Source organism: Salpingoeca rosetta, assembly GCF_000188695.1.
Source record: "Salpingoeca rosetta unplaced genomic scaffold supercont1.2, whole genome shotgun sequence".
In the NCBI taxonomy this organism is placed as follows: domain Eukaryota; class Choanoflagellata; order Craspedida; family Salpingoecidae; genus Salpingoeca; species Salpingoeca rosetta.
The window spans coordinates 1,945,741-1,970,740 of NW_004754932.1; the positions used below are offsets into that span (position 1 = coordinate 1,945,741).

Consider the following 25,000-nt stretch of genomic DNA (forward strand, 5'->3'; position numbering starts at 1 on the left):
CGCACCGAGTGCCTTGGTCTACGACCGTGGTACCACGGTGCTGCAAGAGTGACCATGTCGACAACGCTGTCGGTAATCTGGTCGGACAGTGGCTGCGCCGTGGCCTGCAGTTCTGGATCCGTCATGCGCAGCTTCAGCATGCGAGCCTGAACGCATTGTGCAGTGCGTGCGTGCGCGTGTGTATGTGCGCGTGCGTGCGTGTGTATGTGTGTATGTGTGTGTGCGTGTGCGCGTGTGTGCGCGTGTATTGTGTTTGGTCGAGGACAACCGCGGTGGATCAGCAGCGAGTTGGTGTTGGGTGGCATCGCTCACAATACAAGCAACAACACAACACAACACAACACAACACAACACAACACAACACAACACACACACACACACAACACACACACACAAAACACACACGCGCGCACACAAAAGCCCCCGACGTTCACGCTCACCAGGTCATCATCGCGCTGCTGCTCGCGTCCCTGATCTGTGCTTGTGCTGGGCTGCACAAGGTCCTGTGGAGGGACCATGTGCTTGTCCTTCTCCACGACTGGAGTGACCATTGCCATCCTGGCTGGTTTGGAGCTCTTGTTTGGGAAGATGGTCACGAATCGCTCAGTCCCTGCGATGTGCGTGGTGTTGTTGGTGTTCTTTGTTGCGGTTGTGGTTGTGGTGCTGTTGTTGTTTGTAGAGGAGGGGTGAATGCGCGAGGAGGGGTTTGTTGGTGAGTGGCGTGACAGACTGAGCATGAGCCAATGAAGCTCGTTTGGGCAAAAAAAGAAGCCAATTCGAAAGGATCCATCCATCCATCCATCCACCCATCCATCCATCCATACATCCTTTGACATCTTGACACACACACACACACACACACACACACACACACACACATACCAGCAAGGAAAGCACAGACAGGTTTGTCTCTCTTCTGTTTCTTCTCCGCTCGCTTTCGCTTTGTGTTTGTTGTGCGATCGAGCAAACCAAGCGTCTCCCTTGCTTGCTTGTGTGTCGTGGTGTTGCTTCTTGCTTACCTCCGGCACACACACGACGCTTGCTTTGCTTTGCTTCGCCTCGCTTTGCTTTGCTTCGCTTTGTGACTGTTTGACGTCGTGCAGCAACCGCGGCCCTCTCCTTGCAACCTACGACACTCTCCCTTCGCCACTGGCAGCGCAGAAAATTTCTGCCCTGACTATTCTGTGCAAAATAACGCACACTTTGCTTTTGATCACTCCATGCAATTTGTGCAAAGCCAAGGAAAACGGCCAAACCTCACAGACAACAACGACAACCGACTGCGCTGTTGATGTGAGTTGATGTGAGGTGGCAGTGGAACACACACGCACACACACGCACACGTCGCTACACACACACACACACACAAACACACACACTCAGACATACACACACACACGCACACACACACACGCACACGTCGCTACACACACACAAACACGCACACACACACACACACATACACACATACACACACCCGCAAGCATGTCTTCGCCGAGGACGCGAGGACGTGCGGCAGCGACGGCGAGGGTGGCAAGGGAAGAAGCAGGAGGTGAAAACCATGGAGGCGGGCTGCGGAGAAGTCCACGCGTGAGCTGGCGGCAAACGCCAACCAAAGGAACAGGGAAGGCAAAGACACCAAGGAAGAAACCAACACCATCAGCTTCCACTGCAACGGCAACAACCCCTCGCGAGGCGCGTGCAGAACAGAGAAGGCAGCACAAGGAACAGGGCGACGCGTCATCCCAGTCCTCAACACAATCATCTCAACCGAAACGACACCACCGCCACAACGATGATGATGACGACGACAGCAGCCAGTACACATCACAGCAGCCGCAGCAGTCGCAGCAGTTGCAATCTCAACAGCAGTCGCAGCAGCACAAGCAGCGAGGGCGCAGTCGAACACCGACCCGAACCAGCCCACGGACCAGCCCAAAGCACCCACGTCACGGACAGCAGAAGAACCCGACAGCCTCCTCGACGCCGCTGCTGCAATTGGACCGCAAGGACATCCAGCGCCGCGTGAAGACGTTGCAACACGTCCGCGCGTCCATGCAAGGCCTCCGCCTCTTGCTCCAAGGCATTGATCAGGTGTGTGTGTGTGTGCGTGTGTGTGTGTTTGTGTGTGTGTGTGTGTGTGTGTGTGTTTGTGTGTGTGTGTGTGTGTGTGCGTGTGTGTGTGTGGGTGTGTGGGTGTGTGGGTGGGTGTGGGTGTGGGTGTTGGTGGTTGAAGGGTTTGATGGTGAGAAGTAGAGTTGTTGCTTCTGCTTTCAGCTGTTGCTCTTGCTTCCGACTTAATTTCTTTCCCACTTTTGTTTGGCTTCTTGTGTTGCCCAATCAGGACTTGCACACGTTCATCAACAACTGCGAGCAGCTGTCATGTATGTTCCGCATCCGCCATCGCATGCACGGCTTGCTTGCTTTCCGGCTCGCTAGCTTGCACGTTTGACTGCTTGCTGGCTTGCTTTGTATCTCATATCGACGTCTTTTGCCCCCTCCCCACCACCACCACCACCACCAACACTCGTTTTGTTGTCCTCCTATGACCACAGCAATCAGCGACACCCTCGTGGACCGCACCAGCACCTGAACGCAGGCAGGACGCGCATCCCATCCAGACGGCATCACGCACACGTGCCAGCACACGCGCGTGTGTGTGTCGGTGTGTCGCATGTCATTACATTACACATTACACGTCCTTGTTCTTTCGGGCCATGGTTGTGGCGCGCCTTCTTGTCTCGCAGCCTAACCGTTGCCCTGTCCCTCCGTCCTGTACGTTGGTTGGACCGAGCTGCCCATGGACCACCCTGCCTTCTCCTCCTCCCCCCCCCCGCTCTCCTCTTCCTGCACGTTCCCCGGTTTGTATTTGACCCTGGTGTCCCTCCTGTGTGCTCTTGCCTTGTACATACATAGATCCACACACCACTGCCCATACCACATGATGATTCCAGTGTGCTCGCTCGCCTGTGTGTATTCAAACTCCATTTGGCGTGGGAACAGCCGCACGCCACGATCATGTAACAGTGTGCAGCACCACAGTGAAGCACTGTGACGAAGCAAACACGCAACATACGAAGCAAACTTGCGTGTGTCTGCGTATCAAAGGGCCACAAACGGGGTGAAAAGCAAATCAGCGGAAAGCCAAAACACAACCAATGCCAATGCGTGTGGCACCAGGGCGTGCGTGCCTAAAGATGCCTACTGCGGTGCCTCATCACCCTTGGCGGTGGTGGTGGTGGTGTTGGAAGTGTTGGCGGTGGTGGTGTTGGAAGTGTTGGCGGTGTTGGTGGTGGTGGTAGTTGCGGCCTTTGGGCCGGGGTTGACAACGATGATGCCGCGATCCTGCGCGGGAGTGCTGCCTGTGCTGGTTGCGCTGCTCGTGCTTGTGCGCTTCTTTGTCTTCTTCTTGATGGCTGCGGGCTGTGTTGGCAGCACGTCCTCCACGGGGCGTGCCTGTAATCTTCGCTCCCGCTGACGCTCCTGCTCCGCCTGCTGTGCCGCCCTTTGCGCCTGCGTCGACTGCTGCAGCGCCAGCTTCTCGGCACGCTTCTACAGGCATGGAGGTGCGTGTGTGCGCGCGTGTGCGAAAGTATTTGTGTGACGTGCATGTGTGTGTGTGTACATGTGTGTGTGTGTGTACATATGTGTGTGTGTGCACATGTGTGTGTACATGTGTGTGTGTGTGCATGTGTGTGTACATGTGTGGGTGCAAGCGGAAAACACCCCCACCAATCCCCCCCCCCACACACACTTCACATCGGATCCCTCATCAATTCAACTCACACCAGCGCTTCCCCGTCTCAACCAGCACGCGTGCAATGCAAGCACGCACGCACCTTCATGCGATTGCTCTTTTCGTGAAGCGAGACCATGTCCTTGCGGATCTGCACCAGCTTCTGTGTGTACGTGGGTACTTGCGACATCTGCCCGCAGGTCGGCCGCGCACGCATTACAGGCAGTGTGAGGAAGTTGATGACAGAAGGGAAACGCACATGCGGCACTGCACCAGAACAGAATCACATGAACACTGGATGAAGAGCATGTGTGCAAACAAACAGTGCACATACACACTAACCACAAGGGCGACTTCCTCCAAGGCCTTGTTAGTTGCAACGTTGGACGATTCCTCCGACACACGTGCAACGAGCTCCTCCTGTGACTCTCTGCAAAACCAAATTGGAGTGTGTGTGAGTGCGAGTGTGAGTGTGTGAGTGTGCGTGAGCGTGTATGAGTGTGCGTGAGCGTGTATGTGCGTGCGTGTGTGTGCGAGTGTCTGTGTGCGTATCTGTCCCCCAATGACCACACGAGTCATTCAACGAACAGAGCAGTCGTTCATAACACCACACACCACATAAACAAACAGATGCCCACTGCAACAACCCTGAATTATAAACACCCTGCTGTTTTGCTTGCTACCGCCATCCACACACACACACACACACACACACACACACACACACACACACACACACACGCACACACGCACACACACACATTCCTTCCCCCTCATACACGTACACAATCTCGTGGAGGGTGTCTTGGAGCTGTGCCACCATGGGCTGCCACATCCCCAACAGCCCTTGGGACAGCATCTCGCTCTGCTGCTCCTGCTCCTGCTCCGGCTGCTCCATCTTGGGTGCGACTGAACTCAGTGTTTGAAGAAGAAGCTGCTGGAACCGTCTGGAACACCACAAAATGGAGTCATAATGATGACGCAGCGCTGACTGCGCAACCGAGATGACGATGATGACGATGACGATGACATGTTTGACGAGTCGTCATTTTCCTTCATGTCGAACGCAAACGACAGGCAACGACAACAAGCACGCACAGACTGACAGCACTTACGGCAACCAAACAACTCGACAGACAGGCAGACAGACAGACAGACACCTGTTCACAGTCAGATACAGGGCGTACAGCGAGCAGCTAAGACGAAGATGGATGGTGAGAAGCAGCAACTGCTGTGGAGGGACGCGCCGAGCAAGAGCGCAAACGCAAAGCAGAAGGAAAAGGAGAGGCAGGAGTTGGTGGAGAAGACAGACTTCCTGTCCATTGGAACCCATTGCTGCGTCAAGACATGCAAGCAGCTCGACTTTTTGCCTTACACCTGTCATCGATGCAAGGCAGTCACCTGCCACGACCACCGCAACGACCACAACTGCGCCAACCCCATCCACGACGTGAGTTTGTTTGTCTGTCTGTCTGTCTGTCTGTCTGTCTGTCTGTCTGTCTGTCTGTCTGTCTGTCTGTCTGTTTGTTTGATTGTTTGTGTGCGTGTTTGTTTGTGTGTCTGTTTGATTGTTTGTGTGCGTGTTTGTTTGTGTGTCTGTGTGTATGTGTGTGTCTGCGTCTGTCTGTCTTTGCTTGTCTGCCTCTCCACACGCTATCCTCCTCTGTATATGTGCACTCTCTCTCTTCTCTCCATTGGCTGTTCTTGATATCCCTTCCCCACCCAGCTCACCCCAATGCTCGTTCTCACCCAATGCTCAACTCGCACTTGCAAACAGAAACAAGTACCGCGCTGCCCCGTGTGCAGTCAGTATTTGGTGAATGCTGTAAAGGACAAGCAAACCGGAAAGCCGATGAGCGTGGACGCCATTGTTGACAAGCACATTGCTTCCGGATGCAAGAGCCATTTGCTGGAGGCGGCAGAGAAGAAAAAGGCGCAGAGGACACCCAGGTGCCGTGCCAAGGGCTGCAAGCAGGCCCTGCAGTTCCCCATTGCCTGCCGCACGTGCCACCAGCACTACTGCGCCAAGCATCGCTTCCCCGAGGACCACAGCTGCAGCACCGTCCAGCAGCAGCAACGCCAGCAGCAGCGCCAACGACCACAGCCACGCCACCCAACAGCGTGCGGAACTGCGGCGGCGTCCCGCGTCCGCGAGAGCTGGCTGGCGCGCTTTGCAGGTTTTGGCCGCGCGTCTTGAAGATGATGCCGACAGGCGGGAGGAGGCGAAGGATATGAGAGGGCGGATATGGAAGGAGGGGATCATAGAGGAGGATGTTGGTGTGTTTTGAAGACGTGAATATGATTATCGCCATGGTGCATTGTTGCTGGATCGCGGTGCTGATGACGACAACGACTCGGTGGACATGTGATAGATGAGGAAGAAATAACCGACTGATGATGTTGACAGCATTACGTCCATCTTGCTTGCTTTTGTTGTGGTTGTATTAAAGCCTCGACACAAGACACACACGGATACAGAACACACACGCACAACACGCAACACACAAAGTGCAAACACACGCATGCAAACGTGCAGCACGCAATCATACACAAAACCACACACAGGGGACAACAACAGACGTCAAGGCTCAACACAATGGCAGGCGGAAGGAAAAAAGAACATCCACACACACACACACATACACACACACACACACATACACACTGACAGACATACGGAACGGGTAGAGGTAGTAGTGGGCTATGATGGCGAAGAAAGTAAGCGTGCGAGAAGCGAACACGGATTTGACACGGCAACCAACAGCAGCAAAGCAGCACAACAGCAACGGGGTTGAAGCTGTTGTGTGGAGTGCTGTTTCCGTTGGCTGTGCCTGTCGTTTGGGGCTACTGTTGAAGAAATTGTGCTTGCTTCTGCTGCAGTTGCTGGCAGTGGCTGTGGTTTGTGCTGGTTGTGCTGCTTAGTCGATGAGGTTGACGTAGTTGTCAATCTTGGACTTGTTCTTCTGCGCAATGCACTCTGAGATCCAGACAATGTTGCGGCCCTCCTGCTCCTTGAGCTTCACAAACGCATAGAACACGCCGTACTGGAACTGCTGCATAAACGCCTTGATGTTCAGCTTCGCCTGAGGACGATGGTGGTGTGGTGGTGATGGTGGTATGACCATGGTGGTTGTGAGAATAGGAACAAGGCCCACACACGCGCACAAGAAAGCAAGCAGCTCACCACGCAATAACCTAACTGCACACACAGACACACAGACAGACACACAGGCACACAGACACACACACACACACAGACACAGTTACACACACAGACACACACAAACACACACAGTTACACACACACACACACACACACAAAATCGCACCTCGTACTCGAAGAACTTGTCCTCCAAGGTCTTCTCGCCCGGCGTGGCGGCGCCCGTGTCGAACATTGGCCGGTATTCCGCATAATATTCGGCAACGCGCACCACCTCCTCGTAGTCGCTGCAGTCCGCAAGCATCTTCAGGCCAGCAGGGTACAGCCGGCCAACGCGCGGGTACAGCTGATCACGCGGAGAAAGAGTAAAGGGGGGGGGGAGGTGTGTGGTTAGCGGTGGTGGTGGTGGTGACGGTGATGGTGGTGGTGATAGTGAATGTGGCAGTGGTGAGGGATGGCGACAAGCGGCAACGGAGCCCAAAACATGCACGGGGTAGAGCGCTCAAACAAACGGATGCGATCAAAACACAACACGAACGCGCACGACGCCACCACCACAAGAAGGGCGACCCTGCACAGCATGCGAGTCGCTGCCGCCACCACACACACCTTCACCACCACACACACCTTCATGCGGTCCTCCTTTGTGAGCTCGGTGCCAAAGGAGTTGATCGTGATGTTGAAGGCGCGGCGGTCAGCCTCAAACTGCACACACGCACAGTGAGGAGGAGCAAGCATGAGCGGGGACCCCCAAAACGATGCGTACCAGCAACAACAACAAAGGCTGCAACAAAGGCTGCAACAACAACAACAACAACAAAGGCTGCAACAAAGGCTGCAACAACAACAACAACAACAACAACAACAACAACAACAACAACAACAACAACAACAACAACAACAACAACAACAACAACAACAACTGAAACAACAACAGCTTAAACAACAACTTAAACAACAACTTAAACAACAACAACAACAAGCACCACACCACAACAACAACCGCCACGAGTGCCACCAAGCGAGCGACAGGAATGCATTAGCAAGGGATGATATAAACTCACGGCGAGGATCTCGCACATGACGTCCTCCGTAGCGCCGCCAATGGACTTGCAGAATTTGTAAAAGTCCTCAATGTACGCGCGGTAGAGCGTGTTGCGGATAATCTCAATGTTCAGTTCGTCCAGATCCTGGCGCGTCACGCACTCGAGGAAGTACGGCGCTGTTTGCATAGCAGCGGTGGTGGTGGTGGTTTTGGTGATTGGGGTGGAGGAAATGTTAGGTGACTTCATGCGGGACATTTACACACACACACACCCGCACACACACACACACACACACACCCACACCCACACACACACACACACACACACACACACACACACACACACACACACACACACACACACACACCCGCACACACACGCGCGCGCGCGCGCACAATCACACGAAAATCGCAGCCGCCAGAGAACAAAGCAAAGGAGACAGGTGGGCGGACCAAGCGGGGTGTCGACGAGGACGGAGTTGTAGAGCTCCTCGGTTGTGTTGGCGATGGAGAGCGTCTTCAGCTCCGGGAACACGCCGAGCGGGTGGCACTTGGGAATCAACTGTACCCGCCAAATCACGTGACAAGGGTGCAGCGTGAGCATAACAAAGATGGGCGGTGTGGGAAAAGTGTGCACAGGTGTGCAAAAGGTGTGCAAAAGGTGAAACACTCGTGCGCGCATGTTTCCATCCACGGCTTCACACACAGACACACAGACACACACAGACATGCACCGACACACAGACACAGACACACACACAGACACACACGCACATGCACGGACACATGCACAAACACACACACCTCCGCGACGTCGCGCTCGTGGAGGATGCCGGTGATGAGGAGGATGATGTTGTCGATCATGTAACCGTAGGAGATGTAGTCGAGGAACTTTGCAAGCGGCTGCACGGCTTGCTTGCGCAGGTGCTGGAACTCGCTCACCATGCGCTCCTTCAGCTTGGCGTCAATGGTGGACACGGCAAGCGGGCTCGGCTCGTTGGACAGGAAGTTGCCATACTGTGTCGTTGCAAGATGCAGCTTCAAATCTATTGGGTCCAGTCGCGCGTGCGCGAGTGTGTGTGCGTGTGCGTGTGTGTGTGTGTGTGTGTGTTTGTGTGTGTTTGTGTGGGTTGGGAACGGGGTGAACAGACGGTGCAGGGAGGAGAAGCAATAAAACGGAACGAAGTCCGAACAAACACGAGTATAGGGAGTGTAAGAATAACGGGGTATTAGGCCTTGGTGAAAGCTCTTCGCGTGTGTGTGTGTGATCAAACACGCACGTATGTGTACGGACACACATACTCGCACATTCGCACACACACACACTCACACATACACGCACATTCACTCACACATTCACACACGCACACACACACACACACACACGCACGCGTACCTTCGAGGGTTTCACATTGGCTGAGGTTGGCGTAGTCGCCACGGGTGAGAAGGCCACCCTTGAAGCCACGCACGAGGCCCTCAAAGTAGCCATCGTCCATGTTGAAGGTCATTTCCGCCATGATTGCTGGTTGTTCCTCTGCTGTGTGCTGTTTGTGTCTGCGCGTGCGCGTAGGTGTGGGAGTGAGTTCACAGGCTAACTGTGGTTACATGGGTGTTTGCATCGCTCGTATCTGCAACACACACTCACATTCACGCTCACATCCACGCATACATCTCCGCATCTCCACACGCTGTTCCCTCCATCATCACAGACCGTGTTGTCTTCTTGTGCTGTGTGTGTGTTGAAGAATAAAAAAAAAATCAATTCTGGAGTAAAATATCGTGTCAGACACGAATTTCAACATACGCAATTTTTTTTTTCGAAGCACAACAGCAGCAGCAGCAGCAGAAGGTGTGGTGGCCTCGTGGTGTTGTGTTTGGTGTTGTGTTTGATGCTTGTGTCCTCCAACCAACCCCATCCATCCGTCTACCGCTCACGCTCACGCACACGCACTCGATCACTCACATCACGCACTAATCTTGTCGCTGCCACCACCACCAGGCACTCTATTTCTCCTCCACAACACACACAGAGAGCAAACAACCATGCCAAGCATCAACTGGAGGTGAGCGCATTGGGTGGTTTTGTGTTCAGTGCACCTATCTGCATGTTTAGACGCACTCCACAACACAGGCCGTTGTTTCCCAAATCAGCCTCTTGCGCGATCACTGACCATCACTCAACACACACACACACTCACGCACACACTTATGCACACACACCCATGCACCCATGCACACACACACTCTCCCTCACACACTTATGCACACACACACACTCATGCGCACATACACACGCAGGACGGTTGGCTTTGTTGGCACGCTTGCTGCCGGCGCTGGGTGGGCAATCAGCATTCCTGCTGCAATTGGTGCGCTGATTGCTGGCCTTGGCGGCGCTTTCTTCATGAAGGTCCTCTTCAACCAGCCAGTGGCCTTGGATCCTTCCAAGAAGATCCCCTTCCCCCTCGAGAGCGTCACGGTGCGTGTGTCTGTGTGTCCGTGTGTCCGTGTGTGTGTCTGTGTCTGTACCTGTGTGTGTGTCTGTGTGTGTGTGTGTGTGTGTGTGTACGTCTCAGTGTGTGAATGTGAGACGCACGTATACAACCCTGATGTGCCGGCGTGCTTCTTCTGGTCATCTGAACGCGTATAACAACCCCGCCATGCCCCCTCATTGCCTTTGTGTCGTTGGATTCACTTCGCACGCGAACTTCCCTCCCCTTCTCTCCCCCGTTTCTTTGACAGGAGCTGACACACGACACAAAGCTCTTCCGCTTCTCGCTGCAATCCAAGGACCACAAGCTCGGCCTCCCCGTCGGCCAACACATGAACCTTGTTGCCAAGGTATGGCGTAGTCCGATCACATACATGATGCCAGCTACAGTCGCAGGCATATACGCAGCATGCACCATCGACAGCAACACAACCTTTGACCTGCAACCCACCACACATGGGACGTCGTCGCCATGCACACATGATGTCATTCACACACCACACCACACACATACACACATGCACGCACATGCGCAAACACACACACAACACAACACAGCACACAACAACACAACACACCACACCACACCACACCACACCACACCACACCACACCACACCACACCACACCACACCACACCACAACACAACACGACGCAACGCCGTTCGCCCTCCATTCACACCCCCCCCCCCCAAATCTTCCCCCTCTCTCCACCTCTCTGCTCGCTGGCGCCAGGTTGACGGGCGGACGGTGATCCGCGCGTACACGCCCGTGTCCTCTGACGACGACCTGGGCTACTTTGACCTCGTGGTGAAGGTGTACCGCAAGAACGTGCACCCCAAGTTCCCAGAGGGCGGCAAGATGTCGCAGTACCTGGAGACGTTGAAGATTGGCGACACCATTGACGTGCGCGGCCCTGCTGGCCACATCACCTACCTCGGCAACGGCCACTTTGAGTTTGCCGACAAGTCGAAGAAGCTTCCGCCCCGCCGCCGCCACGTGAAGAAGATTGGCATGATGGCCGGCGGCACAGGCATCACCCCCATGCTCCAGGTATGTGGTGTGGTGTGGTGTGGTGTGGTGTGTGTGTGTGTGTGTGTGTGTGTGTGTGCAGGCGCTCTGTTGTATCTGCGTTGGTTCTTTGTTGTTGCTGTTGCTCTGTCTGGTGTTAGTTCCTTACCGCTTCCCCCTTGCATCCAATGGCCCCTTCACCCCGTCCCTCACATCCCCAACTACCACACTATCACCACCAATCACGCACAACTCCGCATAACTACACACACACACACAACACACACACACACACACACACACACACACACACACACACACACACACACACACACACACACACACACACACACACACACACAAACACACACACTCCCGCGCCCACAGATTATCCAAGATGTGCTGAAGCACCCGAACGACAAGACGGAGATCCACCTCATCTTCGCCAACCAGACGGAGCAGGACATTCTCGTGCACGACCAGCTCGAGAAGTGCGCCAAGGACCCACGTGTGCACATCTGGTACACACTCGATCGCCCGCCACAGGGGTGGAAGTACAGTGAGGGATTCATCGACGAGGAGATGATCCGTAAGCACCTCCCCGGCCCCGCAAACGACACGCAGGTCTGTTGTATGTATGTATGTATGTATGTATGTATGTATGTATGTATGTATGTATGTATGTATGTATGTATGTATGTATGTATGTATGTATGTATGTATGTGAGTGTGTGTATGCATGTATGTATGTGTGTGTGTATGTGAGTGTGTGTATGTATGTATGTGTGTGTATGTGAGTGTGTGTATGTGTATGTCTGTTTGTGTGCGCCTGTTTCTCCGCAATTCTGTGGTGTATGAGCCTGTCAACAGCATCAATTTACCGCCGTTGCATTCATCTCACTCCTCCCTTGTCCCCCATCCCCCATCCTCCCGTCTCCCAATCACGATCACCTGCTGTCCACGCCAGATTCTCATGTGTGGACCCCCGCCCATGATCAAGTTCGCCTGCATGCCAAACCTCGAGAAGGTGTGCCCTTTCACTTGCCCACAGACACGTGTGCGCTAGTATGTGCACAGACAGAAGGAGGGGGGCGGGCGAGACAGACAGACAGATGGACAGACAGGCAGAGACAGAGACAGAGACAAAGACAGAGAGCTACACCCAGCCACTCACCCACTCACTCACTCACTCACTCACTCACTCACTCACTCACTCACTCACTCACTCACTCACTCACTCACTCACACCTCGTACACTGACGACTTGCTCAAACAGATTGGCTTCACCCCAGACCAGATTGCAACATTCTAAGCCGCGCCAGCACCAACCGCGCCCCGGCCACGCCTCACTGTCACCGCAATCACCACTTGCACGATGTGTATTTTCCCTCTTCCTCCCTCTCTCTCTCTTCTCTCGTTTTGACTCCACGGATGCATGCGTGACTGATTGTCGTGCTCTGCACTGGTATCACAACCCACTTGCGCATGCATGCGTTTCCTCTCACGCTGTGTGCCGCTTGCCCTGCTTGCTTGCTTGCTCGCTCGCTGACTTTGCGCATCTTACTCACTCACTCGCTCACTTGCTTGCTTACACACTCACTCACACACACACTCTCTCGCCCCTTCGCTGTGTCGTTGTCTCTCTTCCTCTGCCCGTGCGTGCCATGACTACTGTAGTAAATCCATTCACGTGTGAAGATGCCGTTCATCGCTTATTGGTGAAGAGAATGGCGGGTCTGCACGCCCAACGTGTGCAGCATTGAGCGTGGGCTTTAAGGTTGTGGGTGTTGTGGCTGTGGTTGTGCTGGTGGTTGTGGTTGCGGTTGTGCTGGTTTTGCTGGTGGTTTGGTGTTGCGTCGTGAAAGTGACACGAAAACAACAATACCGGAGCAACAAGGGCTTGAGAAAACATCAAGTCTCTCGCAAGAGACGAAGGGAATAACATGACAGAAAAGCAATGCCATTCAACTGGCGCGCACAAGTCAATTGAACGAGCGCGGGCGGTAACAGCACCCCTCACAGGAGTAACCTCTTGTGTGAAGACAACACTCAATTCCAAGACAAAGCAAGTAAGACGCTGTTAGCCCTCCACAGCTCCTGTTGGTTGTGGTGGCGGAGATGGTGGTGCGAGGTGCGAAGTGTGGTGTCGCTACTGCCACTGCTGCTGCCGTTCACCTGACACCCATTTGAAGTCAGTCTGGGCGACGTCGACAATCCACTCGGCAATGGCCATTGAGCTGGTGCAGGCCGGCGAGGGCGCGCTGCGCACGTGCAGCGCTTTGCCGTTCATGCACGCGCGCTCGAAGATGAAGTCGGAGGCCGCGTTGCCGTCGCTCGTCATCACCTGGTGGTGGTGGTGGTGGTGGTGGTGGTGGTGGTGGTGGTGGTGGTGGAAGGTAGTTGGATGTGAGCGAAGGAGAAGAAGCAACAGGAGACACGAGAATGTGTTTCAAATGCACAAAGCTATGCCGCATGCACACGCACACACACACACACACACACACACACACACACACACACACGCACGCACACACACACACACACACACACACACACACACACACACACACACACACACACAATCACACCTGCACCATGACGCCGGCAAAGCTCATCTCGGTCATGTCCTCTGTGACAGACGGCACGAGCTTCTGCGCGGCCTTCATGAACGCGCGCTTGTTCAGATCACGGTACAGCTCTGTCACCGCCAGGGAGAAGTTGTTGAGCACAAAGCGCATGACGCCGACCTGCGTCAGTGCATCAAACACGTCGCGCAGCGAGAGGTCTGTGAAGGTGTAGCCCTCCCGATGAAAGGCGATGCATGCACCTGGGCCGATGATGGTGCCGTGCCCACGGCGCTCGTTCACGGTTGGCGTGAAGTGCACGCCCACGGGGATGCCGCTGTTGCCCGGAACCGGGTAGATGTTCATGCGGCACAGGTTGCGGTACTCCTCCTTGAGCTGGTAGTATGTGCCACGGAAGGGCACGACGCGTGGGTTGCGGCTGCCGCCGGCCGCCCGCGCAACCCGATCTGAGTACAGACCCGCGCACGTGATGACGTGCTTGCCCGTGACGGAGACCACGGGCCCGCGCTGACCAGGCTCGGTGCCATACACGGCGATGCGCTCGCCACCGCTGACGTCCGTTGTCTCCTCGAAGCGCTTTGCCTCGAAACGCAGGCGAAGCGAGCCGCGGCCAGACTGCAGCAGGTCCTCTGCAAAGCTGCGGGCAACGACGGCAAAGTCGACGACACCGGTGTGCGGCGAGTAGAGCGCCGAGTACCCGCGTACGTTTGGCTCGAGCTCACGCATGCGATCTGCATGCACAATTTCCAGGTCGCGCACGCCGTTGGTGGTGCCGCGCTCATAGAGAGCTTCCACTGTTGCGTGTTCCTCCTCCGTGGCCGCCACGATGAGCTTGCCGCAGCGGTCATAGGGCAGGCCCTTTTGATCGCAGTACTCGTACATCAGGTTTAGCCCTCGGACGCAGCACTGCATGTACCGCAGAGAAGAGATGTTGTTGGGTGAGCACAACCAGATCAGGCGCGTGAAGGTGGCAAGCAGCATGCATGAACAGAGAGGGAACGTGCATGTGTGCGTGTATGGATCCCACGCACACATACGATGACAAACACATGTGCATGCAAACACATGATGACAAACACATGTGCACGCAAACGCACTCACACACACGCACAAACAAACACTCTCACAAGCACACTCTCACAATGACAAACACATGTGCATGCAAACACATGATGACAAACACATGTGCATGCAAACACACTCACACACGCACAAACAAACACTCTCACAAGCACACAAACAAATACTCACACACGCGCGCACACGCACACAAACACACACACACACACACACTCACTCACTCACAAGCACACACACATACAAACACACACCTTGGCCATGGTGCTGCCCGGTTCGTAGTACATGCCTGCATGGATGACGCCGGAGTTATGGCCTGTCTGGTGGGCAGCCACCTCCGCCTCCTTCTCAAGAACACACACGGTCTTGTCTGGGTAGCGGTTGATGATCTCGCGGGCCGTGGCAAGCCCCACGATGCCGGCGCCGATGATGACCACATCGAAATCGCGACTGTGCTGCATGGCGCTGCTTGCCGTTGAGCTGGGCATGGGCGAGTTCACAGATACATGCGACCGCTGCGATTGCTGTTTCGGCGCCCCGCTGCCACCAGCGCTCGCTGCGCCCTGCGCCTGGGCCACCCTCACTTGCAGAGCAGCCCCAGCCACGGCCATCGCCACAGGCGCACCCAACAGCTTCCACATCCTTGCTCGTTCGCTGACTGTGCGTATTTGTGTTTCTTTTGTCAACGACTGCTGTCCTTCTCTGCTGCTTCTTCTTCCCTTTCTGCCTTTCGCAACATCCTTTTTCTCGGCAAGCTCGCTCGCTGTGTTTTCCCCTCCACCACACCCCTGTCCTGATCGCAGAGACGCACGACATCACGAGCCACCACCGCCATGTCTGACGAGCAGAAGCAGCAGCAAAAGGGGCAGGACAAGGCCCAGCACGACCCATACCAGGACGATGAGGGCATCAAGTATGTGCGCAACCTGATCCAGCCTCACGCCAACTTTCCCTCGGAAGGCATCCTTTTCCATGACAGTGAGTGGTGATTGTCTGCCTGCGTGTGTATGTGTGTGCGTGTGTATGTGTGTATGTGTGTGTGTGTGTGCGTGTGATATGCGCGTGCGTGTGTATGTGTGTATGTGTGTGTGTGTGTACGTGTGATATGCGCGTGCGTGCGTGTAAGTGTACATCCTGCACCTGTGTACGCATTTGTGTGTACATCTGCATCCTGCACCTGTGCACCCGTACATCTGTGTCCTTGTGTCCTTGCGCCCTCGTGTGGCTCTGCCCTGCACTCACTGGTTGTGTGCACGTGGTTGTATCGTGGTCAAGTCTTCCCTGCGCTGCGCGATCCTGTGGCGTTGGAGATCATCTTGAACCGTATGGCCGCTGTCGTCACGAAGCGATCTGCGGTGATCGACTATGTTGTTGGCTTGGATGCGCGCGGCTTTCTATTTGCCCCAAGCATCGCTTCCCGCCTCCACTGCGGCTTCATCCCCATCCGCAAGAAGGGCAAGGTGTGTTCCTCTGTGTGTGTGTGTGTGTGTGTGTGTGTGTGTGTGTGTGTGTGTGTGTGTGTGTGTACGTGTGTACGTCTGTGTACGTCTGTGTACGTGTGTGTACGCACGTGTGTCTGTGTGTGCGCACGTGTGTCTGTGTGCCTGCCTACCTGGCTGCGTGCGTGTGTCGCCGTGTCTTTGGCGTGCTTGGATGCACCGATCAGTGCCTATGTGCGTTTGTGGGTTGCACCCGCTCTCATTAACACTCCTCCCTTCTACCTTTTGTTTTGTTTTCTCGCCAATCCACCAACGCAGCTGCCTGGCAAGTGTCACACCCTCGAATCCACCAAGGAGTACGGTGCTGACATCCTCGAAGTCCAGGTGTGCACCTCCGTCTCGTACTCGCAGTGGAAGCTTGCGTCAATTGCACCCCGCATGGTGTGGTGTGCACGCTTCCTGCCACGTCATTCCCCCTGCCCCAATCTCTCGTTTCCCCACCCCTCCCCTCTTAACCTCACGCACGTTCTCTTGAATGTCTTGCTGTGGCCCGCTCCACACGCCGTTTGCAGAAGGCTGGCCTCGAGCCTGGCGCGCGTGTTGTCGTTGTCGATGATCTCATTGCCACGGGCGGCACCCTTCAGACATCCGTCTCCCTGCTCAAGGCGGTATGATCCTTTGTGTGTGTGTGTGTGTGTCTGTGTGTGTCTGTGTCTGTCTGTGTCTGTCTGTGTGTGTCTGTGTGTCTGTGTCTGTGTGAATGAACATGTGCCTGTGCCTGTGTGTCTCTGTGTCTGTGCTCCTTTTCTTACACATATCTTGCTGTTTGTGTCTGCGCTCTCCCACTTCAACTTTATTCTGTTGACCTCATTGTAACTCCCCCCCCCACCGAAATCTTTGCTGCTGTTGCGTAGGCTGGTGCCGAGGTTGTGGTGTGTGTGTGCCTTGTTGGCCTGCCCTCCCTTGGCGGCATCGCAAAGGCTGGCGCACCCGTGGAAGCCCTTATTGACCTCGAGGCCGGCTGCTAAACATCACGGCCAGCCTGCCTGACGCTCGCCACACGCAGGCAGGCAGGCACAGGACTAGCTTTGTTGCGTTGTTGTTTTCACATGGAATGAGGGGCATCAAGTGGATACGGGAGGCGAGGCTGGTTTGCATGAGGGAGGGAGGAGAGGAAGAAGCACAAGCACAAGCCACAGCACAAGCACAAGCCATAGCACAAGCACAAGCCACAGCACCAAGCACAAGTCAGAAGCACAAGTGTTCGCGCACCGTATGGGACGGGCCCAAGCACTCCCACCAACAATTAAAAAAATTCGTCAGCCACGTGATTGTACATTTCGCTTGTTTCTTGCGGCAACGTCAACGTTTTGGGCGCGTGTGGCGCTGCCGCCTTCTTTCCTTCGTTTCTGTTCTCTCTCTCGCGCGCGCACGCGTGCTGCCATTTCTTTTGTCGACAGAACTCACAACCACACAGTCAAGCGTCGCGCCCACGCGTGTCTGCTCGTTCGTTCGTTAGCTTACCCCCCAATATAACCCTCAACTCCTCCGCACCAAAACCCCACTTCAGCACCATTGTGCTCTTCTGCTAGCTCATCCCATCTTCTTCGCGGAGGGACCATAAAAACAAAAAAACAAGCAAGGAACCCAAAGGAACAAACACACGTTGTCCGTTTCATATCACCAGCAAGAAACACCAAGCATCATGGCCAGCCAGACCGAAGCCGCCGCTGCTCAGCAGCAGCCCGCCCAGGCTCAAGCCCAGGCAACCCAGCAGCAACCCGCCCAGGCTCAAGCCCAGCCGCAGTTTGTCGCAGCTCAGCAGCAGGGCGAGGGTGCCGTTGGCGCCACGACCGGTCCCGCGCCCATGCAGCAGCAGCCTCAGCAGGCGTTCCCTGGCGCCCCTGGCGTCGCCGGCCCCGTCCCCGCCAACCCGCAGGGCGCAGCCGCGTCCCTGTACGTCGGCGACCTCTCGCCCCAGGTGAACGAGACGGAGCTGTTCAACCTCTTCTCCTCCATTGGCAGCGTCATGTCCGTGCGCGTGTGCCGCGACCAGATCACCCGCAGCTCCCTCGGCTACGGCTACGTCAACTTCAACAAGGCCGAGGACGCCGAGGCCGCCATGGGCCAGCTCAACTTCCACGACCTGCACGGCCGCCACATCCGCATCATGAAGGTCGAGCGCGACCCCAAGAAGCGCCGCTCCGGCGTCGGCAACATCTTCATCAGCGGCCTGCCCGCGGACACCACCAGCGTCCACCTGCGCGACACCTTTGAGCAGTTTGGCAAGATCCTCTCCTGCAAGGCCGTCCTGGACCACAGCGGCCGCTGCCGCGGCTTTGGCTTTGTGCACTTTGAGGACCCCAAGGTCGCCGAGCGCGCCATTGCCGAGGCCAACGGCAAGGACGCCGGCGGCGACCGCAAGCTGCGCGTCGCCCCCTTCAAGCCCCGCAAGCAGCGCGAGCAGGAGCAGGAGGAGCGCACCAAGAACTTCACCAACGTCTACGTCAAGTCCCTGCGCCGCGGCGCCGACGAGGAGGAGCTGGGCAAGCTCTTTGAGCCCTACGGCGACATCACCTCCAAGGCCCTGCGCACCTACAAGCTCAAGGACACGGAGCGCCCCTACGGCTTTGTCAACTTTGCCGACACCGAGGCCGCCCAGAAGTGCGTCGAGGAGGGCGAGATGCACCAGCGCGACATCTTCTACGTCGACGGCATGGCCTTTGAGGAGGGCAAGAAGGTCGAGGACTTTGTCAAGACGGTTGAGGAGTGCGCCGGCAGCGAGGTCGAGCGCCACCACCTGCAGGTCGCCGACGGCAAGCTCTCTGGCTTTATCCTCTTCAAGGAGCACGGCGAGGAGACGGTCGACAAGGCCATGACGGGCCTTCCTGAGAAGATGGAGGCTGCAACCGACCACATCTCCAAGGCCAAGCTGTACGTGCAGCGCGCCCAGAAGAAACAGGAGCGCATCCGCCGCCTTCGCCGCAGGCTGCAGGAGCGCCGTCGCGAGCTCCGCCAGCGCGGTGGCAACCTCTACGTCAAGAACTTCAACGAGAACGTGACGGAGGAGGACCTGCGCAAGTTCTTTGAGGAGTGCGGCCACGTCATGAGCGTCAAGGTGATGCGCGACAAGGAGGGTGTCTCGCGCTGCTTTGGCTTTGTCACCTTTGCCACGCGCGAGGAGGCCGAGTCTGCCATTGCCAAGAAGAACCGCCAGCCACTGCAGGACCGCCCCATCTACGTTGCATTCCACCTCACGCGCCAGGAAGCAGCAGCAGCACCCACAGCACCCACAGCAGGGCATGTACATGTACCCGCAGTACCCCGGCATGCCCATGGGCGCGTTTGGCCCCGGCTACTACAACCCGCAGATGATGATGGTCAACCCGCAGATGCCGCGCGCCATGAACTTCCCCGCACAGGCCGGCAACCGCGGCGGCCCTGTCGGCGGGCCAAACCGCTACATGCAGCAGCAGAACAGGCCCATGCCGCCCCAGGCGCAGCAGCAGATGGCGCGCAACCCACAGCAGTTCCGCCAGCAGTTTGCCGGGCAGCAGCAGATGCCGCCACAGCAGCAGATGCAGCAGATGCAACAAGAGGCGCCCCAGGGCCAGCAGCAGCAGATGCAGCTGCCACAGGATGTGACGTCGCAGCTTGCGCACATGGATGAGGAGCAGCGCCGCCGGTACCTCGGCGATATGCTGTACCACCGCGTCGCAAACATTGACAAGGAGCGCGCCCCCAAGATCACGGGCATGCTGCTTGCGTACGACGCCGGCCACCTGATGAACCTGCTGGCCAGCGACGCAGCCCTTCGCGAGCAGGTCATGCTTGCCCAGAACATCCTCGCCGGCAACGCCGCGGCGCCCGCCAACCAGCAGCAGCAGGGCAACCAGCAGCAGCAGCAGCCCGCACAGCAGGCCAACCAGCAGGCCGCGCAGGCCGCACAGTAACCGCTTGGCGTCTTGAGCGCGTGCGTTCAGCTTGTGTTGCGTTTGCGATGTTGATGATGATGACGTTTGGCTCTCACTGTTGCTTTTCTTTCTTGCGCGCTGATGATTTGTTTCTTGTTTCTTTTCTTATCTCTTCTTCGTTGATTTCTTCTCGGGTTCCACCTACGCTTGGGGGGAAACGAAAATCTGGTTGACAAAAGCCCCACATAAACACGCATCCACCAAACCCCTCGAATAATGTGTGTGTGTGTGTGTGATGAAAGCGGGGATTTTGAGTTCGTTTAGTGAGTTTCGTTCGACAAGCTACGCTGCGTGAGCTCATTTACGTTTCCGAAAGAATGTGGAGAGGTGGCGCACAACACCGCCCATCTTGTCGACGGTGGTGTGGTACGGCTGCATCCACTCGGGCAGCTGCGACGCAATCCGGGGTCGCGCATATCGGTCGTCCACAAGCAGAATTGCTGAGAAAGAGGTTGAACGAATGTAAGCGTGCGTGTGTGTGTGTGTGTGTGTGAGTATACACATGCGTGTGAGTATACATGTGCATGTGTGAGTATACATGTGCGTGCGTGCGTGTGTGTGTGCTTAGATGAACTACGATGACAACCATTAAATGCAATCAAAGACACCGCACAGACACAGAGCAGCCGCGAATACCAGCATAGTCGTTGCGGTGGCGAATAGCTCGGCCAATCGACTGGTTCACAGCCTTCATGCACAGGTTCTCATAGTACGCCTGGCATCACAGACGGTGACGGGATGAGAAAACGGACAGTAGACGACACCAGCAACAAACAAACGCACAAGGCATGTGACGCACAGAGAGGGCACGCAAGACTCCTCACACACACACAACACAACACACACACACAGACACACACGCACACGCACACACACAACACACACACACACACACACACACACACACACACACACACACACACACACGTGTACCTCGCCTGGGGATTGACCGTTTGCGTTGCGCGCACCGCTGCCGGCGCGCTTGTCAAGATACGCCATCTTCTCTTGCAGCGCGGGGCTGTGGCGGTTTGGATAGGGCAGGCCCACCATCACCACGCAGCGGCCAAGATCGTCCTGCGTGCATGCATGCATCCATGCACGGTCGGCGTGTTAGAGGCTAGTGCGGTGCGTGCGTGCTGCTATCAAGGTGGCATTCTGGTGTGCATGTGTGTGTGTGTGTATTGTGTGATTGGTTGATCGCCTGCTTGCTTGTCTCTGTGTGCATGCGTGCACACATCGGACCTTGAAGTTGATGCCCTCGCTCAGCTTTCCGCCCACCACAGCAAACAGCAGGCCACCCCGCCCCTGGAAACAACCAACGCGTGGCAGTTTGAAGTGAAAAAGAGATCATGTGAAGGCCGTGGGCAATGCTTGGTCGCGCTGAAGTGTGCAAGCGTTCTGCTACTGTAACATGGGAAGGTTTCAGCTCTCACATACTCGCGCGCATGCACGTACACTCGCACAAGTGCGCTTACAGAACACATGCGCTATCATGTTGCCGCCAACTTTGACATGCACACGTGCACAGCACAAACACACGCGCGCACAGACACATGTATGCACACTTTGACACAACACACACGACCCAGACCTGTTGCACGGCGTTGCTATACTCTGTGAGACACTCGTCTGTCTTGCCGGCGGCTCTTGGTTCACGCACAACCTGTTTCAGCCGCTGCTCCATTGGCGTCCCCCGCAATACAGTTGACACACGCAGCATCAGTTCATAGGCAGACAGACAGACGGACACGCAGACAGACACTCACACACATACACGCTAGCACAACACTCACACACACACAGGCACACACACACACACACACACACACAGGCACACACACACAGAGAGGCACACGCATGCACACAGATACACGTGCCCACCTGCAAGCTGTCGAGGACACCGCACGCCTTCCAGTGCTGATAAATAAAGTCCTCTGTGTCGTAGGAAGGAAAGAACACAACGACACCGGCAGGAACAACTCGACACACGTTCACAAGCAGCCGCCCCAGCCCTTCTACCATCTGCGCGCAAAGAGGTGAAGCAGGCAAGCGGGGAGGGGACGCTGGTGTGAGACAGAAAATCAAAACACAACTGTACCATGTGCAGAATGTGTGCAATGCGTGCAATTTGTGCAATTTGTGCAATGTGTGCAATGTGTTCAGATGCGCTGTGCAGCGACATGCACGACCCACCGCCTTGTTCTTCCGGTTTGCAAAGGTGAACCGGAACGGCTCGTTTGTTGGGCCGTGTGTGGCGGCGAGCGCAATGATGTTGTTGCCGTTCACAACATGCCCGCACGAGAACGTCGAAACCTGCAGCAGTCATGGCAATGACGAGGACAAAGACGACAGTGACAGTCCGTGTACGAACAAGGGTATTGAATTGATGGTGCAAGGCAATCTGAGCTCCAAAGCAATTGAGTGCGAGAATGAATCGTGCGTGCGCGATCACACGTGCGCATGTGTGTGTGTGTGTGCGTGCGTGAGCACGTGTGTGTGTGTGTGTGTGTGTGTGTGTGTGTGTGTGTGTGTGTGTGTGTGTGTGTGTGTGTGTGTGTGTGTGTGTGTGTGTGCGCTTGTATCCGACAAGAAATACCAATACCATGTGCGCGTGCTGTGTGTGTGTGTGTGTGTGTGTGTGTGTGTGTGTGTGTGTGTGTGTGTGTGTGTGTGTGTGTGTGTGCGTGAACACGTGTGTGTGTGTGTGTGTGTGTTTGTGTGCGCTTGAATCAGACAAGCAATACCAATACCATGTGCGCGTGCTCACCTTGAGTGCACGCGTCTTTGGCGTTTGCAGGTGCTGCACAAACTCGGACATGGATCCCATCGTTCCGCCAACAACAGCCACCGCTCGCGCCTTCAACAACACCTACAGCAGGAACACACCCCTTGCGTGAGGAATTGGTGATGCCATGAGATCTGGCAACTCGCCAGGCACACACGCGTACACGTGCATGTACACATACGTACACAAATGCATGTGCGCGCACACGAACGAACCCGTGCATGTATGTACACAAACGCACGCGCAAACACACAAACACACACAATACACACAAATTTGCACATGGTACATGAAACACGTATACAAGCGACAAGCAACCTCTTCAAAGTAGATGGCCGGGTTGAGGAGCATAAACTGCAGGCTTGCATCCCGCCCGCTGACGGTGGAGAGATACACATGGTTGCATGAGACGGAGGCTGTCTTGTGTTGTCCACACGTGTGCCATTGACAGCACGCCAGCGACTCACAATCATTACAACAAACATAAAAGTGCCAGGACAACACCCATTCACAACAACAACAACAACAACTTAAACAACAACTTAAACAACAACAACTTAAACAACAACTTAAACAACAACTTAAACAACAACTTAAACAACAACAACATGCACGAGCATGCATGTGCACGCAGATGCTGCTCCGCCTCCACATCCCCCGTCCCCCCAATTATGGTGGCGGTGGTGTTATTACCTGCGCCGAACAACAATGCGCCCGTCCTCGTCCGCGTGTGTGAGCGATTCGATAAACGCCTGCACGCCGCGAAGTGGTGAGATGTGTTTGCTGCGAAGTGCACCGCTGCTCTCGCCCACATCGCCGTTGCCGCTGTCAAACACAGACGGAAGGTGGCGCTGTGTATATCCGAGCAGCTGATGGGTTCATCGTGATGACGCGGTGGTGGTGGTGGTGGTGGTGGTGGTGGATACGGGTGAGATTGCACATGCATACATGATAAGGACACGCACACCTCGACAGGAGCGACGAAACCATCCCTCACGCAAGCAACTTGACCCTCGCGCTACAGATTCTCACCTTCCGGTGCAGTTCACTCTTCTCACAGTAGCGCTGATGCACATGGCAATGTGCATGGGAGGCGGGAGGGGGAGGGAGTGAAAAGGTCGGTGACGGTGAGAACACTGCACCGCATGTCATTGCCCAAGAGAGCCAACACATGCACGCAGGTATGCAGATGGACAGACACATCCGCACACACACATATGAACACACATGAACACACATGAACACACACACACACACATGAACACACACATGAACACACGTACGCAATACATAGGGACCACAGTGACCACAACTACGCGCATACTCTCATGAGCAGCAAACCAAACGCACCAGCAGCTTGAAGAAGTGCATGTGATCTGTTTTGGTCTCGAATAGAAAGTCGTTGACAGACAGAAGAAACTCGCTCTTCTCACCATCCGCGACTGGTCACGATGGTGGTGGCGGTGGGCATGGTGGTGATGTCGGCGGTGAGGGTTCAAGCTGAAAGGCAAAGAAGACAAAGCAAAACAGCCAGGTTCAGCACACACGCACGCACGTACGCACACACACACACACACACACACACACACACACACACACACACACACACGCACGCACGCACACGCATACACGCACACACACACACATGTGCGTGTACATGCGTTTACGGCACAAAGTGCACGCCTGTACGCATATGCCCAC

At 55.6% G+C, this 25,000-nt stretch overlaps 10 protein-coding genes across 10 annotated transcripts in view; 5 read left to right on the plus strand and 5 right to left on the minus strand.

Moving 5' to 3' along the window:
* Window positions 1-1,212, minus strand: part of PTSG_00984 (uncharacterized protein) — an 11,713-nt gene extending 10,501 nt beyond the window's left edge. Inside the window, exons 1-3 of the mRNA XM_004998399.1 lie at window positions 1,020-1,212; window positions 441-663; window positions 6-146 (exon numbers count right to left, since the gene is read on the minus strand). Of these exons, the coding sequence (XP_004998456.1) occupies window positions 6-146; window positions 441-557 (258 nt within the window). The 5' untranslated portion in view covers window positions 558-663; window positions 1,020-1,212. The remainder of the gene's footprint in view (window positions 1-5; window positions 147-440; window positions 664-1,019) is intronic.
* Window positions 1,213-1,336: 124 nt separating this feature from the next.
* On the plus strand, window positions 1,337-3,079 carry PTSG_00985 (uncharacterized protein). The gene is made up of 3 exons (XM_004998400.1): window positions 1,337-2,094; window positions 2,345-2,384; window positions 2,556-3,079. The coding sequence occupies exons 1-3, from the start codon at window positions 1,486-1,488 to the stop codon at window positions 2,591-2,593; spliced, it is 687 nt and encodes a 228-aa protein (XP_004998457.1). The 5' UTR covers window positions 1,337-1,485; the 3' UTR covers window positions 2,594-3,079.
* On the minus strand, window positions 2,957-4,695 carry PTSG_00986 (uncharacterized protein). The gene is made up of 4 exons (XM_004998401.1): window positions 4,522-4,695; window positions 4,079-4,166; window positions 3,840-3,926; window positions 2,957-3,552 (listed from the first exon to the last, which is right to left on the minus strand). The coding sequence occupies exons 1-4, from the start codon at window positions 4,632-4,634 to the stop codon at window positions 3,202-3,204; spliced, it is 639 nt and encodes a 212-aa protein (XP_004998458.1). The 5' UTR covers window positions 4,635-4,695; the 3' UTR covers window positions 2,957-3,201.
* Window positions 4,696-4,717: 22 nt separating this feature from the next.
* On the plus strand, window positions 4,718-6,256 carry PTSG_00987 (uncharacterized protein). The gene is made up of 2 exons (XM_004998402.1): window positions 4,718-5,186; window positions 5,514-6,256. Exons 1-2 carry the CDS (start codon window positions 4,944-4,946, stop codon window positions 5,931-5,933), a joined length of 663 nt encoding a protein of 220 aa, XP_004998459.1. The 5' UTR covers window positions 4,718-4,943; the 3' UTR covers window positions 5,934-6,256.
* On the minus strand, window positions 6,161-9,692 carry PTSG_00988 (proton ATPase accessory subunit). The gene is made up of 8 exons (XM_004998403.1): window positions 9,653-9,692; window positions 9,338-9,495; window positions 8,746-8,987; window positions 8,395-8,503; window positions 7,961-8,118; window positions 7,524-7,601; window positions 7,066-7,242; window positions 6,161-6,819 (listed from the first exon to the last, which is right to left on the minus strand). The coding sequence occupies exons 2-8, from the start codon at window positions 9,456-9,458 to the stop codon at window positions 6,655-6,657; spliced, it is 1,050 nt and encodes a 349-aa protein (XP_004998460.1). The 5' UTR covers window positions 9,459-9,495; window positions 9,653-9,692; the 3' UTR covers window positions 6,161-6,654.
* A 56-nt stretch (window positions 9,693-9,748) lies between these two features.
* On the plus strand, window positions 9,749-13,137 carry PTSG_00989 (NADH-cytochrome b5 reductase 3). The gene is made up of 8 exons (XM_004998404.1): window positions 9,749-9,790; window positions 9,941-10,004; window positions 10,240-10,417; window positions 10,681-10,779; window positions 11,164-11,481; window positions 11,827-12,063; window positions 12,407-12,466; window positions 12,716-13,137. Exons 2-8 carry the CDS (start codon window positions 9,985-9,987, stop codon window positions 12,749-12,751), a joined length of 948 nt encoding a protein of 315 aa, XP_004998461.1. The 5' UTR covers window positions 9,749-9,790; window positions 9,941-9,984; the 3' UTR covers window positions 12,752-13,137.
* Window positions 13,138-13,167: 30 nt separating this feature from the next.
* PTSG_00990 (L-2-hydroxyglutarate dehydrogenase) lies at window positions 13,168-15,827 on the minus strand. Its single transcript, XM_004998405.1, has 3 exons — window positions 15,356-15,827; window positions 14,028-14,930; window positions 13,168-13,783 (listed from the first exon to the last, which is right to left on the minus strand). The coding sequence occupies exons 1-3, from the start codon at window positions 15,740-15,742 to the stop codon at window positions 13,589-13,591; spliced, it is 1,485 nt and encodes a 494-aa protein (XP_004998462.1). The 5' UTR covers window positions 15,743-15,827; the 3' UTR covers window positions 13,168-13,588.
* Window positions 15,827-17,868, plus strand: PTSG_00991 (uncharacterized protein). Its single transcript, XM_004998406.1, has 5 exons — window positions 15,827-16,079; window positions 16,377-16,561; window positions 16,859-16,924; window positions 17,113-17,208; window positions 17,455-17,868. The coding sequence occupies exons 1-5, from the start codon at window positions 15,935-15,937 to the stop codon at window positions 17,566-17,568; spliced, it is 606 nt and encodes a 201-aa protein (XP_004998463.1). The 5' UTR covers window positions 15,827-15,934; the 3' UTR covers window positions 17,569-17,868.
* Window positions 17,869-17,926: 58 nt separating this feature from the next.
* Window positions 17,927-20,719, plus strand: PTSG_00992 (polyadenylate binding protein). Its single transcript, XM_004998407.1, has 2 exons — window positions 17,927-18,293; window positions 18,330-20,719. Exons 1-2 carry the CDS (start codon window positions 18,246-18,248, stop codon window positions 20,208-20,210), a joined length of 1,929 nt encoding a protein of 642 aa, XP_004998464.1. The 5' UTR covers window positions 17,927-18,245; the 3' UTR covers window positions 20,211-20,719.
* PTSG_00993 (uncharacterized protein) overlaps window positions 20,713-25,000 on the minus strand; it is an 8,963-nt gene continuing 4,675 nt past the window's right edge. Inside the window, exons 15-26 of the mRNA XM_004998408.1 lie at window positions 24,650-24,741; window positions 24,332-24,364; window positions 23,993-24,168; window positions 23,618-23,675; window positions 23,282-23,383; window positions 22,708-22,827; window positions 22,396-22,536; window positions 22,106-22,189; window positions 21,757-21,819; window positions 21,448-21,588; window positions 21,151-21,229; window positions 20,713-20,954 (exon numbers count right to left, since the gene is read on the minus strand). Of these exons, the coding sequence (XP_004998465.1) occupies window positions 20,812-20,954; window positions 21,151-21,229; window positions 21,448-21,588; window positions 21,757-21,819; window positions 22,106-22,189; window positions 22,396-22,536; window positions 22,708-22,827; window positions 23,282-23,383; window positions 23,618-23,675; window positions 23,993-24,168; window positions 24,332-24,364; window positions 24,650-24,741 (1,232 nt within the window). The 3' untranslated portion in view covers window positions 20,713-20,811. The remainder of the gene's footprint in view (window positions 20,955-21,150; window positions 21,230-21,447; window positions 21,589-21,756; window positions 21,820-22,105; window positions 22,190-22,395; window positions 22,537-22,707; window positions 22,828-23,281; window positions 23,384-23,617; window positions 23,676-23,992; window positions 24,169-24,331; window positions 24,365-24,649; window positions 24,742-25,000) is intronic.

Excerpts from the sequence above, each read along its gene's own strand:
- PTSG_00985 (XM_004998400.1), top strand. The coding sequence starts at position 1,486 with ATGTCTTCGCCGAGGACGCGAGGACGTGCGGCAGCGACGGCGAGGGTG. Across the intron at positions 2,095-2,344 it reads TGCTCCAAGGCATTGATCAG|GACTTGCACACGTTCATCAA; the intron begins GTGTGTGTGTGT and ends TTGCCCAATCAG. Across the intron at positions 2,385-2,555 it reads CAACTGCGAGCAGCTGTCAT|CAATCAGCGACACCCTCGTG; the intron begins GTATGTTCCGCA and ends CTATGACCACAG.
- PTSG_00986 (XM_004998401.1), bottom strand. The coding sequence starts at position 4,634 with ATGGAGCAGCCGGAGCAGGAGCAGGAGCAGCAGAGCGAGATGCTGTCC. Across the intron at positions 4,167-4,521 it reads GACACCCTCCACGAGATTGT|AGAGTCACAGGAGGAGCTCG; the intron begins GTACGTGTATGA and ends TTGGTTTTGCAG. Across the intron at positions 3,927-4,078 it reads TGGAGGAAGTCGCCCTTGTG|ATGTCGCAAGTACCCACGTA; the intron begins GTTAGTGTGTAT and ends ACCTGCGGGCAG.
- PTSG_00987 (XM_004998402.1), top strand. The coding sequence starts at position 4,944 with ATGGATGGTGAGAAGCAGCAACTGCTGTGGAGGGACGCGCCGAGCAAG. Across the intron at positions 5,187-5,513 it reads GCGCCAACCCCATCCACGAC|AAACAAGTACCGCGCTGCCC; the intron begins GTGAGTTTGTTT and ends ACTTGCAAACAG.
- PTSG_00988 (XM_004998403.1), bottom strand. The coding sequence starts at position 9,458 with ATGGCGGAAATGACCTTCAACATGGACGATGGCTACTTTGAGGGCCTC. Across the intron at positions 7,602-7,960 it reads TCATGTGCGAGATCCTCGCC|TTTGAGGCTGACCGCCGCGC; the intron begins GTGAGTTTATAT and ends GCGTGTGTGCAG. Across the intron at positions 7,243-7,523 it reads CAAAGGAGGACCGCATGAAG|CTGTACCCGCGCGTTGGCCG; the intron begins GTGTGTGTGGTG and ends CCGCGTGATCAG.
- PTSG_00989 (XM_004998404.1), top strand. The coding sequence starts at position 9,985 with ATGCCAAGCATCAACTGGAG. Across the intron at positions 10,418-10,680 it reads TCCCCCTCGAGAGCGTCACG|GAGCTGACACACGACACAAA; the intron begins GTGCGTGTGTCT and ends TTTCTTTGACAG. Across the intron at positions 11,482-11,826 it reads GCATCACCCCCATGCTCCAG|ATTATCCAAGATGTGCTGAA; the intron begins GTATGTGGTGTG and ends CCGCGCCCACAG.
- PTSG_00990 (XM_004998405.1), bottom strand. The coding sequence starts at position 15,742 with ATGTGGAAGCTGTTGGGTGCGCCTGTGGCGATGGCCGTGGCTGGGGCT. Across the intron at positions 14,931-15,355 it reads CGGGCAGCACCATGGCCAAG|TGCTGCGTCCGAGGGCTAAA; the intron begins GTGTGTGTTTGT and ends CGGTACATGCAG. Across the intron at positions 13,784-14,027 it reads TTGCCGGCGTCATGGTGCAG|GTGATGACGAGCGACGGCAA; the intron begins GTGTGATTGTGT and ends CACCACCACCAG.
- PTSG_00991 (XM_004998406.1), top strand. The coding sequence starts at position 15,935 with ATGTCTGACGAGCAGAAGCAGCAGCAAAAGGGGCAGGACAAGGCCCAG. Across the intron at positions 16,925-17,112 it reads CTGACATCCTCGAAGTCCAG|AAGGCTGGCCTCGAGCCTGG; the intron begins GTGTGCACCTCC and ends CGCCGTTTGCAG. Across the intron at positions 17,209-17,454 it reads CCGTCTCCCTGCTCAAGGCG|GCTGGTGCCGAGGTTGTGGT; the intron begins GTATGATCCTTT and ends GCTGTTGCGTAG.
- PTSG_00992 (XM_004998407.1), top strand. The coding sequence starts at position 18,246 with ATGGCCAGCCAGACCGAAGCCGCCGCTGCTCAGCAGCAGCCCGCCCAG. Across the intron at positions 18,294-18,329 it reads CTCAGCAGCAGCCCGCCCAG|GCTCAAGCCCAGCCGCAGTT; the intron begins GCTCAAGCCCAG and ends CAACCCGCCCAG.